Genomic DNA, 13,374 nt, shown 5'->3' on the forward strand with positions numbered 1-13,374 from the left:
AGTGGTAATAAATGAAGTGGGTTTTTATCAGAGGGGATTTTGATTGGTCAAAGACTTTAACATCATAAAATTTTCCTATATATATATATATATAAATTAATAATGATAAAATATTCAAGAAACCAATCACTATCTAAACAGGCCAAATAAACCAGTTGGATCCACAGGCCATTGACCTTATCTATAGTCTTTTTGTGAATTAGAAATCGTGACTGGGTGACAGATCGACCAATCAGACCGGATGGGTCAATAATTGGTTGAAAACACTACATGATAGGGGCTTCTGGGGCCTAGGAGGGCTAACCTAGTTAGTAATTTGAACAAAATTGAATTTAACTGCATTTTTAAAATATACTGAAAATATGGGATTTTTTTCTTACTAATGCAGCTTTTTTTTTCAAAAAATACAGGAATATTAAATTTTAATACACTACAGTAATCTAAAATTACAACTGTATTTTAAACAAAAACACATTTAAACTGATCTTCATTCATTTTTTTTTTGTATTCTTATGTTTGATGAAATGCTTCATCATAGTTTTCATTGTCAAAACTGAACCGTGGGGCTGAATTGAGGGTGATGTGATGAATATCCATAGTAATTTTGGACCACCACCTCTGGTCCCGGTTGGGATAGATTCTGGGGCTGTCTCCCATGTAAATGTGTGAACCGTGAACATTATCAAGCAGCTCAACCCTTGTTATGGACCATCGATCATATTCATAGTACAATTTTTAAGAGGTATTAGGTCTGGATTCTTGTTCCCTTGGCTTCACACATGGAATGATGACAAGGTCAAACAAAACCCATTAGATAGTTGACCAGCTTGATTAACAATTTATTGTTTATCCAGCTCCATGTCTCAACCCACCACATGTGTCTGGTTCTTGCTTTATTTCCATTTTGAAATTTTCAAGTTTTCAACTAAAAAAAGAAAAATATTACAAAAAAAAATCGAAATAAGAAAAAACGCCAAATGTAATAGGTTTTTTTTTTTCTTTTTTCTTTTTGTATTTTTTACCATATGACAATGTGATTTGGGCTGAAATTTGTAATTGGAAGACTCCAGGTTGGCTTTCTATACTAATCCCATAGCACATTGCAGCCACACATCATGAACATCTCCTTTACTTGTATGTTATCGTTCATGAGAGATGTTTCCAATGTGCAGCTGCAATATACTGTAGGGAGTGCAGAGGCAATCCAAACTTCCACCGGAAGAGAGGAGTTAGACATACCTATATCCAAATTTGATTGGTTGATATTTGGATTCAAGTCCTATATGCTGGATTTTTATTGGGTTCAAATTGGAATTGGATATTGAATGGCATTAATAAATTAATCTAAAAATGATGAAAACATTATATGTTTTTAATAAAACAATGCAAAAATAATGTTTATTTGCTGCAAATATAAAAATAATGCTGATATTGTATACTATGAACAAAAAAATGAATTAAAAATAATTCGTATGAAACTTGAACCTATGATTCTAGTAAAAATACAACATCCAACCCAATTTTACTGATACACAATAAACATTTCAAGTGTAGATTAAATTGGATAGGGCAAATAATCCATATTCAATCGAATAATAAATGGATGAAATTTGGTCACCCTTGGAATTAAATTTGGATTCAGACAATTTGCAACTCTATGGGCTGCCTTGCATTCTACTGTCATCTGTTAAACCAGTGTTAGAAGTATAATAAGTAAGCAAGTATGTATATTTTAAGTGCTATGAAGAGGCTCTATTGGGCGGGGTTTCCTCACCAAAACAGAAATTTAAAAGACCCAAAAACCCCACCAGTTCCCCCTCGCCATTGGAATTCATTTTTATATTGCTAAAGACCTAAAGTAGCTATTGAATATAACTTAGAAAACAATTTAATATTTTCTTGGGACCCCAGATTATATAATTAATTATCTTTTGCTTGAAACTTAAGAAAGGCAGAATGACATTTATGGGAAATCTGAAAACGAAGGAGAGGGCAAGTTGGTCTGACTATTTTGGCTCATTTAGCATTCATTGATCCCATTTTCCACAAAGAAACTTGGCTAATGGGGATTGGTTAATCATCTGACAGTCAGGCAATAATGTACTTAATTTAATTAATTTTCCTTCTGGAAGAGTGATTAGGTTCAAAAATGAAGTGATGACTTTGATGCATTAGGCTGTTATATAATTAGTATTTTACCTTTGAGAGGGAAAATGATCAATGTTTTTCAGCCTTTAAGTCCTCAGTATTTCCAGCAATTTGATAGTATTATGAGCTTATCTATCGATGGATGATTCAGTGTCAACAATTGAAAACTTAGAAAAAAATTATATTGAAACCAAAATACCAGAACCCAAAAGATTTTTTTTTTTTTTTCCATCAGCCCATTAGCATTTTGTGTTTGAATGTGATTTTGCATTTAAAACTCAGGTATGAATGGCAGGCTTTATTGTCCAGAGGAAGAGCACATGCTTTCCTTTGGTACACAACCATGCTTACAATGTAGCCACTTCCATGCTTAAGTCCAAGTTACACCCTGGCTCCCATGTCCTTAGTGTTTTATTCTTCTAAGTCCATTGTTTTGTGAGTTATTCTCCATTTGAGGGGTTTCCATCAAATGAGCAGTCCAAAAAGAACCACAGATGACAATACATGTGGTTTGGGATGTGGACCATATTATCATTTGCAACACAACACACAGATGTGTCTATCCTAATCAAAACCTAAAGCTTTGGGATTCACTCCCCATTCCTATGCTGGTCTCTGTTGGCATCAATGCCTCCTTCAATGCAGTATGATGTTTCACCAAAAGTGCTTTTGAAACCCTTTGTTTGGATAGAATTTAAGGCATTTAATTTCTTACAAGCCCAAGTCAGTTCCATTAAGGTGCCATCAATAAAGTCTAGGGGTGTCAATTGGTTTGGTCTAATCCGATCCAGTCCAATGCGAGTCCATTACAAATGGACCTGGTCCAATCCAGTCCAACGAATATTTTGGATCATTTTGGACTGGTCTAATTCATTGTTTGGACCATTCAATCTATTCAAATTTGTTTTAATTTAGATTATTTTCAACTCAAATCTGGTCCATTGACAACTGTATTCTTATCTTCCACAATGGATCAGATAGCTCAATCCAACCCAATCTAATATAAACTCAGTACGGATGGACCAGGTCCAATCCAATCCAATAAATACTTTGGACCATTAAGTTTGGACTGATCCAATCCAATATGTCATATTGGTCTGTCCAATTCATTCAAATTGGACGGAGTCCAACCCAAAATTGGTCCATTGACACCCCTATCAATAACAACATATCTAAGCTACATGTTAAAGAAAAATTCTAATCCCTCAATCAGTTGGATTTATTTGCTGAGAGAAGATATTAAATCTTCTTCAAAGTCAATCTTGTTGGGGAAGCCCTCCTCTCTGGTCTACGCATGCATTGATTGAAAATGCTAATCAAAAAATAATTTGATATTGGGAATAATACATGCATCCATTTGGACTAAATCTATCAAAGGAAACAAATAAACAAAAGGGTTATGCTAAATTTTCATGACAAGACCTTTCATGGTGAAGGGAAAACCATGGGAGAAGCTCCAAAACCTATACCATGTCAAATTAAGGCTCGGTTTAGAAGGAGTATAAATACAAATTTGTAGAGTACAAAACCTTGTATTTTGTATGTATTTACACTGTATATATTTGTATTTATACTTTTTATTTTTGTGCTCTATAAATATATATATATATATATATATATATATATATATATATATATATATATATATATATATATATATATTTGTATTTACACTGTATATATTTGTATATATTTTTGTTTATGTATTTACAAATTCTATCTCCCCTCTACTTTTTATTATTTATTTTTGTGCTCTATAAATTAAAGTTTCGCTTTAATATCTCTCCTTCAAAAGTCAAACCAATTATTTGTAACTTGTCCTAATGGCATTTTTGCCCTCCACTGAAACTAGTAAAATAAGTTATTTAATGAAGGCAATCTTCATTTTCTTCCATAGGCTTTATGTAAAATTGTAATTTTTACCATATAACTTGATTGTCTGCATAAATTCAAATTTGTTTTCAAATTCTCCAATTGAGAATCTGAAATAATTCAAAACTTGTATTTTAATTACTCTTTTGTTTTTCTAGTTTACCAATAAAGTAAGCAAAATAAGTTAATAATAATTACCTTTTATGAAACCCTAATTTTATGTGAGAAAATATCATATATTATAAAAATATAAGGAAATAAGTTACAAGTATAAGATTTTTTCCATTAATTATCAAGTGGACTTTATATAGTCATTAAGTTTATTGTAGTATGAAACCTTTAGTTTAGGACTTCATATATTAAATACATCATGGCTTAATTTAAAATTATTTAATTAAAACAAACAGTCTATATGACTTTGGATAAAGTTTTAGGAGAGAAAATGAAGATTTTACCATATGACTTTTAGTTAGTTTATATGACCAATTATTTTTAAGGGTAAAAAGTTGTATTATATATCTTTTACTATATAATATTGATATCAAAATATTATATATAGTAAAAGATATATAATATTTTCCATTTATTTTCCTCTGACCATTCTTTGGGTATCTCTCCTCTTCTTATTCTCACGTGCATTTGCACGTGCCACTCAACTATATTTATAAGGAATACTTCATTAATTATTTCAAAAAATATTTTTTAATTCATCAGGTACAAATGTAATGTCAGGTTAAAAAAAATTGGTATTTATAAGCAAAGTCCAGAGACAATAAAATTTGCCTTAAATTAAAGGGTACAACTTTCTAGTCCAGGCTAGAGGACACAGCTTTCAAGAGAAAACAGGTAATAACACCAACTCCTTACCAAAATGGTGGATTCCCATGAGATAAGGTAAGAATTTATCACCAAATTCGAGCTGCAAAAGGTTAAAAAAGTACTTGGGAGAGACCAGTAAATGAAGCTTGAGTTGTGGTTGATAATCATGATTCCAGCATACAGGAGCTCTTTTGTTCTCAGTTACAGGCTTAAAGAAACACCACAGAAAAAAAAAAAAAAAACCTTTTTATGCTTTTCCTCCATGAGACCCTTCTCTCAAGAAAATCAATTGGAGTGAATGCTAATTGCCCATTTTCTTTTTCTCTTGATTAGAAACTAAGGTAATTAATTGGAATTCTCTTAGTTGATAATTCATTGGGTGTTTTAATTATTAACAACATTCCATTTAAAGATTTTTTTTTTTAAATTTTTACATCATTTGTTTGACAAATTCATCAGATGAAATCATTACTGAAGTGCCATGAAAAAACAGTTCATCCATAAAGAAAAAGACCATATAATGACATTTCTTCTAACATTGTTCGACACTGATCACATATTCAAATGTAATGACATTTATGAAACTAATTTGTCTAATTAACTTATTATTTAATCATGGTTAAAAGTATTGATACGCCTCTGCGTATCGACAGAGATGTATCAATACTTAGATACACATGAAAAAGGGATTTTTTTATTAGAAAAGGGTGGGTTCCGAAAGATACATCTGTTTTGAGACCTAAAGATATGATACGATACATTCAATATAAAACGTATTATATCGAATTTTTGAACCTTACCATTAATTAATATCTCATTTCAGGTTTAATTTTTTTTTTCTTCTTCTGAACTATATATTACAATTAAGCCAGCAAATGATATATGCATCAATGAGGAAATGGCTTAATTAATCAGTTCACAGGGATAGTGAGCAGTGCTAGAGTAATGGGGAAGTAGTGGTAGTTGAACTGAGAATGTTTTATCTGGTGACCTAAAAGGATACAATGTGCTTATCAAGTCACCCAGTACTCTTCATGTAGACAGTTTCAGATCAACCCCAATATCCCTCAAGTCCCGTGACAATGAAAAGCCCTACAATAAATTATAAGCCCATATGGAAATAACAGACCCCTAACCATTAACTCTCTAGATTTGCCACTTCATCCCTCCACGTGGCTAAAATATAAGGTTGTGTAGGGAATGTCTGGCCTCGCCTAAATAAATAAATAAACAAAAGGATTTAATAACTAGATAAGTGTAGAAATGATGTTATAGGATGACCATGAAATTTAGCTCTACTAAAGAAGTTCTAGTGTAAGCATATATCTTAGTTGAATTCATGGGATTCATATTTCTTGATAAAATATAACGTAACTAATAGAATAGAGATGGTAATGGAGTTGATTCTCATTGTTATTAAATTAAACAATGGAGCATGAGGGTCTGATAATGGGATGAGTGTGGGAAGACCATTAAAAGAAATGCAAATTACATCCAAAAATGTGCTAAAGTGAAGAATTCTCCTCGTGCAGGCATCCACGAGGAGCATCTCACTTGGGTTTTGAGAAACTAACAAAAACAATTCTGAAACATTTTCATATTAATTTTCAGAAGCTCAACCCTCAACCTTGCTAAATTGTACAACACTTGAGAGAGAATTTTTATGAAAATAATAAGGAAAAAAATGTATCGACTGTTTGATAAATGCTCGATCGCTAGGCATGATCAAGGAATCTGAATAATGAATAATTTGATTAATTATTTGAAAAATTTGGCCTATTTTAACAGAAAATATATATGATTTGAATGTTAGGATCATTCACAGCTGTCGGTTTATGGCCTACCATGGAGAACTTATAGATGGGTCCCCACCCCCCTACATGTGCACCAAGTGGACGCCGGCGAACGCCGGAGTTTTTAGATTTTTATACAAATTAAAAGTAGTATTAATTTAAAGGAAAACAGAAAAATGCTGATGATGTCACAGCCCAAGTGGTGATTTCATTAATATGGAATCCCATGTGATTGCAAGCAATTTAATACGAGGATGATGATGTATTAAACTTTTTATGACATCATTATTTGGATCATACCCAGACAAGGATTTTGATCTGTATTATGATATTCAGCTGTTCTTAGACCTATGTCATCAGTGTCCAAGGAAAACATTAGCTATTAGCTGTGAAAGGGAGAAGAAGTGCTGTTAGATAGAATTTGAGTGACAAAAGGCAAGAATTTAGAAGTTATGAGATATGTTTTCTTTGTGGGTAAGAGAGAATTAATTCACAGGATTTAGTTACCAAAAGCACACAGAACAAGCTCTATAGGGCTGAGAGGATACAGACCAAGAAGGAAAAAAATAAATTTTGCCACATGGCAAATGACTATAGGGGTTAAGCTTATTAAACAATAGGATAGAGTACTAATGAATTGCATTCCCATCAGCTTGCTGGCTTCCTTTAATTTCCTAACTAAAAAACCTAAAAAAAAAAAAAAGGAAAAGAAAGAATAAGAGAATAAGGTGAGATTCTTAACCTAGGAAAAGTTGTTTTCATTCTTTTATGAAGGACCAGGACCGGTTTTTCTGTGTGAGCACTGTGATGAGGTGATGAGATGGCACAGTGGTCCTCCCCTCGTGCCACATACCACTTTCTTTACTTGTTTAAAGACCCATTATTTCATTGGGTCCAAAATCTGATTCTATGAGAAATCCTGGCCGTCCGATATTGTAATGGATCAAAACCCTTATCTTTGCATAAAGGAAGGGTCCTGATCCTTTGATGGGTCCTCTCATAAGTGCCACTTTTTTAACTGTTGGATTGGTGTCAAGAAGATCAATCCACACCAATACAAGCAGGGATGGGGTTGATATTGGGTTCCAACTAGACATTGAAAGGCAACAACTCATATGAAGGGTAGCTTCATACAACCAAAAAGAATGATAAACATCCACCCATTGGAAGCTACAACATCTGATGTCTTAGTCCTTACAGATAAGAAGAAGAAAGAACAAGATAATATTGTTAGGAACTTAGGAATCAAGAACCTTGTTCACAAGTTCTATGTTTTGTAAGCAGAAGTTTGCAAGTTGGTACTGAGCAAACTGAATCACACATAAATGTTTCCTTAGTCTTTGAGTGGTGGTATATTTAATTTTGCCCAAATCTCCAATCAATGAAATTGAATCATGCCCCAACTAATCCCTCATAGGATGTTTGATGTTTGACATTCACCAAATTACCAACCACTGTCTGGATCATCCTTTCATTTCAATTCTTGGCATCGGAGCTCTATCATGTGGGGACTCATCAAATGGGTGAGAGAGAGAAAGAGGGAGATTGTTCAAGACATACTTTAATCAAAAGTCATGCTTCTAATCAAAGACTTTCTCTCCCCAATAGAAGCTTTATCCTCCAAGCTAAAATGACATCCAAGAAAGGCACATTTGTTTATTTGTTTATTAAGTAAATGTTCCATCTCATGTGGGTTTCTATTTTTTATTTCTTTTTTCTCCTTTTGAAAAGATTAAGGCTCTTAACTCTTTGATTTTTTAGAAAGTCTCTCAAGCCTTGAGTGAGGCCTTTGAGAACCTAATTGTCCCTCCAACTTTAGCATGTTGAAGTTTACCGATTTTGGGCTGGTCAAAACTTTCACAAGTGGGCAAAAATACCCTTTAGAGCCGTTGTAACTCTGCAACTTCAAATTTTCTTAAGTCAATGCGTTCCATGTTAATAACAAACTAATTAAGCTGTAAACAAGGCAGACCCAATTGATAATTTGCCAAGAAAATAAAGAACTAAAGAAAGAAAGGCATCTAATGCATCTAAGAAGGGCAACCATGAGATAACATTTAAAGAAGACATCCCACAAATGGAGGGTCACAGTCCACTCTGGAGTGGTCTCAACTCAACTAGATATAGTCTATGATCTTAGCCATTTTGATTCCCTGGTGGGCCCAACATTTGGATTGACATTCAGTTGACACCCATATACACATCAACACATTATTGCCCTCTGATGCTAATCTGACGGTTGATAAGTGAGATTGCATGTGGGGCATCTTTACCCCTAATAAAAGATTTATGAGCTTAATGGATCAAGTGGCTTGCCTCAGGTAAATTTGATCTTAAACCAAATATGGGCTTCTACTAAACCAAAGGGCAGTTTGGTGACTTGGTCTAATACTAATAGTCTAATCAGCAAGCAAGCTGGAAAAATTCCATACTTCCCTCCTCTCTCTCTCTCTCTCTCTCCCGGTCTCCCCTTCAATTTTGAGTTTATTGATTCTTTTCTGTATTTTTTTCTACCAAGCTATAAATGCAAGCTCTGTTTCACCACATTTGCTTTGGTTTTACTGTTTCTCTCTCTCTCTCTCTCTCTCTCGGTTTCCTCCATTGCAAACCAAGCTTTCTTCCTAGCTTCCACGGGTCCCCCTCTCGTCCACAAGGACGAAACTCCACCAACCATTTTACCAACTCTTTGCTTCTCTATCCCTCTAAATTCTCGTAAAATAGCAATATTTTTTCCTGCTTTTGCTCGAATATTGGATTTTTGTCTGAGCTGCTTGCGTATTCTCTCTTTAGTTTTCAATTCTCTTTGGCCCACTTCTGGAATCCTGGCAGAACTCCAACTTCTAAACTACTCTTTTGCAAATGCTATTTTTGGGCTTCTGGGTTTTGGTAGGCTGTTGTGTTATTTCTGGTCGACATTGGCCTATCTATGCCTTCTGAGACTCTGTTGTTTCAAAGTTCAACAGCAGGCCAGTTTCCTTCTTCTGTGTGTATCTCAGGGAAGAAGATCAAAGGGGAACAGTCGAACAGATCACCAGGAATGATACATTTTCTTATTGGCATTATCTTATGGTGGGTTGATATTTCTCTGTCTCTGGTTCTGAATGATACCTGGAGCTTTGTAATTTTCTTTTGGGTGCCCGATTGATCGGTTGAATGGAACATTCACAACACATGAGAATGTTTCTTGGGATGGCTTGGATGCTAAATGCTTTTACTTGATTTGTTAAAGCAGCTAAAATCTCAGCTAGGAATTTCTTTTTCTTGGATCATTGTTTTCTCTTTTAACTGTCAGCACAATGCATTTGAACTTCTTGAAGAGAGGACGAATCAGATGCTCTTTCCTTTCTTTCTTTTGTCTCCTTTTGTGAAACGAGTTAAATTGAAGATAAGAATTATTTTTAATCAAATGGGTACTCTAAACTTGCTTATTTTCTCATAAATTTACATTTGGGAGTTGTATCAAGGTAGGGTTGCTTTACTGTAATATAATGGATAATTTGGATAATTGATATCTAGCTTGCTTTCTAAGAAATTTCATCATGGAAAATATCTGGGTTCAGCCTTAGTCTCAGAAGTTCAGACTTCAGATCCATGTTTAACATTTTGACAGAGAGAAATTAATTTAGCATTTCCGTCTATTTGGGTTTACAGGTGGAGATGGACTGAGTTTGCAGCACATGAGATTAAGTAGACGGATCATAACTCCAACTGCAGGAAAGATCTCTCTTTCGTGTACACTGAAAACTGGAAATGTCATCCAACGAGTCTCTCAATGCTGAATTGTCAAAGAAGACTTCATTTCTTGGTCTGAAGCTGTGGGTTTTGATTGGTATCTGCGTTGGTGTGTTTATTGTATTGATTCTCTCCATCTTATCTATATGGGTCACATTGAGAAGGAAATCAAGGAGAACCTCAGACAAGTTCTCCCTTTCCCAAATACCCATTGTCTCAAAGGAAATCAAAGTGGACAAGGTTGGAATTAACAATTTTAATGATCGTCGTGAAGGTGTTATCCTGGCAGTCCATGATAGACCAGGTGACAAGCATTCCGAAAAATTGTTTGTTCATTTGGCTGCCAGCAAATCCAGTGACGCAGATAACCTCAGCCAGTGCAGTTCAATTTATCAACTTGAGCGAGGCTGCAGCTCACAGTCAGGGGAGGAGGGAAGCTCTGGAACTGTTCGTAAGCAGTCTTCTTTGTATGGACTGGCATCATCATCTCCATTGATCGGTCTGCCTGAAGTTTCACATCTTGGATGGGGTCACTGGTTTACACTTAGGGATCTTGAACATGCAACCAATCGTTTCTCTGCAGAGAATGTGCTTGGAGAAGGTGGGTATGGTGTTGTTTATAGGGGCCGACTGATTAATGGAACTGAGGTAGCAGTGAAGAAAATCCTCAATAATCTGTGAGTACACTTGAATGCTTTGAACAATTTGCAAAGAAGAAAAGAAAAGCTTTCTTACCCTTTAGTGTATCTGAATTTAAATTCTTATGATTGATCTGCCAACTGGGTTTGTAGGGGGCAGGCAGAGAAGGAATTTAGAGTTGAAGTGGAGGCCATAGGCCATGTTCGACATAAGAATCTTGTGCGGCTTTTGGGCTATTGTGTAGAGGGAATACACAGGTAAAATTCATTTTATAGTTTTCTAACAAAGCTCCATTGCTGCTTCATTTTTCATGTGAATTCCATTCCCTCTTTCCTTCTCTTTTTCTTGAATTTAACCCACCTGCCTGATGATACTAATAGTTTTTCACAATATAGGATGTTGGTGTATGAATATGTGAACAATGGTAACTTGGAGCAGTGGCTTCATGGGGCTATGCGCCAACGGGGTTCCCCTAGTTGGGAAGCCCGTATGAAAGTTATCCTTGGAACTGCCAAGGCGTGAGTTCATCTTTCAACTCATGGCTATTGTTGGAACTACCTTTGACACTGTGGATTTATACAATTTGATGAAATGATCTTTCTTTCTTCAAAATGCTATGCAGTCTTGCCTATTTGCACGAGGCAATTGAACCAAAAGTCGTTCATCGTGACATAAAATCAAGTAATATCTTGATTGATGAGGAGTTTAATGCAAAGATTTCTGATTTTGGCTTGGCCAAACTCTTGGGTTCAGGGAAAAGCCATATCACCACCAGAGTAATGGGAACTTTTGGGTAATGTCAACATTTTCTATGCCTACATTTGTATCATGTTTCTGTTCTTGTGTATTTTTCTAGTTTGTCACCTGTATTGTATTTGTACATTCACCCTTTTGGTTCCATACTAAATAAATCAGTTCCTTATCAGGTATGTGGCACCTGAATATGCAAATACTGGCTTGTTAAATGAGAAAAGTGATGTCTACAGTTTTGGTGTCCTCCTATTAGAAGCAGTTACAGGCAGGGACCCTGTGGACTATAGCCGGCCTGAAAATGAGGTGATACACTCTTAATTCCTAGTTGACCAATGATAGTCTTAGCTATGTTTATTGGGAAGGTTTTATTTATTTTTCTCATTATTGGAAATAAATATATTAGTTCAATAGAGAAGTGCTCCATGTTCATGGCAGGTTAATCTTGTTGAGTGGCTTAAGGTGATGGTAGGCACTAGGAGAGCTGAGGAAGTTGTGGATCCAAACCTTGAAGTTAAACCCACGACACGGGCTCTTAAGCGTGCCCTGTTGATTGCACTGAGATGTGTTGATCCTGACTCAGAGAAAAGACCAAAAATGGGTCAAGTTGTTCGAATGCTTGAAGCTGATGAATACCCATACCGTGAGGTGCTCATTAATCTTTGCAAACTTCATGTTTGCCTGATTTTTCTTATCAGATTCATGTGTCCATTTTAGAGGCTCATTTCAAAGACATCTACGATTTTTCTTTTTCGCAGGATCGAAGGAACAGGAAGAGTCGAACAACCAGCATGGAAATTGAATCCATGAAAGAAAATTCTGGCTCCAATGACATTGAAAACAGTGCTGGATCATCAGACAGTCATACATCTGAAGGATTACATGTCTAGGACAACAGGACCCAATTGAATAATCCTCCTTACCATTCAAATTTTTGAGCTTTCCAGGAAATCCTTAAGAGATCAATACATACAGTCCGGAGTTTATGGTGATAAAAATCCCCAATGGGTTAAAGGAGCAATCACAACGAGGAATACCCCTCTTGCTATTGGAGTCTGCATCTTGGCTGCTGGTTCATACCACAACTTTTAGATGGAAAAATCATGACAGGGATGAAAAGAGGTGCTCTTAACTGTGAGGTTTCTTCTAGTATCCAGAACACAGAAAAGAAGAAAAAGAAAGAAAAAAAAAATTCTTATTGTACAGATATAATTCAGGGTTCAATGGGGCTACTTTTTATTTCTGGTTTCTTTTTTACCCTTCCATTTCTTCTTGTCTTCTGTCAAATTTCCTCTACTTTTTCTTGGTCTGGTAAAAGACTCTCTCAGTTATCATCCCTTTTTTCACCTGCTCTTTTGTATTACTTATTAAATAACTTAATCATTAATCATCCCTTTTCTCTTTATCTTTTTGCAGTAATGGGTTGCTTTCTCTTGCAGTAGAATGATGCTCATCCCATTGTCTTTTCTCTTTTCTTGCCCTTTCCTTGTATCATGCTTGGAGAAAATGGATTACCTTCTGTTTCCTTTTGCTTGCATCTCGGGTGATGCAGGGAGAGGATAATCCTCCAAATGAAATCTTTAATCCCCCTTCAATACAGTAAGATCCATGCCGATCATTC

At 35.2% G+C, this 13,374-nt stretch overlaps 1 protein-coding gene across 1 annotated transcript; it reads left to right on the forward strand.

Annotated features, from left to right (window-relative positions):
• Positions 1–9,055: 9,055 nt before the first annotated feature.
• LOC148866969 (putative receptor-like protein kinase At2g42960) lies at positions 9,056–13,158 on the forward strand. The gene is made up of 8 exons (XM_088980760.1): positions 9,056–9,701; positions 10,284–11,041; positions 11,156–11,260; positions 11,399–11,521; positions 11,626–11,796; positions 11,930–12,059; positions 12,192–12,401; positions 12,512–13,158. Exons 2-8 carry the CDS (start codon positions 10,383–10,385, stop codon positions 12,641–12,643), a joined length of 1,530 nt encoding a protein of 509 aa, XP_088836886.1. The 5' UTR covers positions 9,056–9,701; positions 10,284–10,382; the 3' UTR covers positions 12,644–13,158.
• Positions 13,159–13,374: the final 216 nt, after the last annotated feature.

This window comes from Nelumbo lutea, chromosome 3, assembly GCF_056320005.1.
Source record: "Nelumbo lutea isolate HS-2025 chromosome 3, American lotus-T2T, whole genome shotgun sequence".
NCBI lineage: Eukaryota > Viridiplantae > Streptophyta > Magnoliopsida > Proteales > Nelumbonaceae > Nelumbo > Nelumbo lutea.

Bases quoted from the DNA above. Each gene is read 5' to 3' on its own strand.
- LOC148866969 (XM_088980760.1), top strand. From the start codon at position 10,383: ATGTCATCCAACGAGTCTCTCAATGCTGAATTGTCAAAGAAGACTTCA. The intron at 11,522-11,625 runs GTGAGTTCATCT...AATGCTATGCAG, and splicing joins ATCCTTGGAACTGCCAAGGC to TCTTGCCTATTTGCACGAGG. The intron at 11,797-11,929 runs GTAATGTCAACA...GTTCCTTATCAG, and splicing joins AGAGTAATGGGAACTTTTGG to GTATGTGGCACCTGAATATG.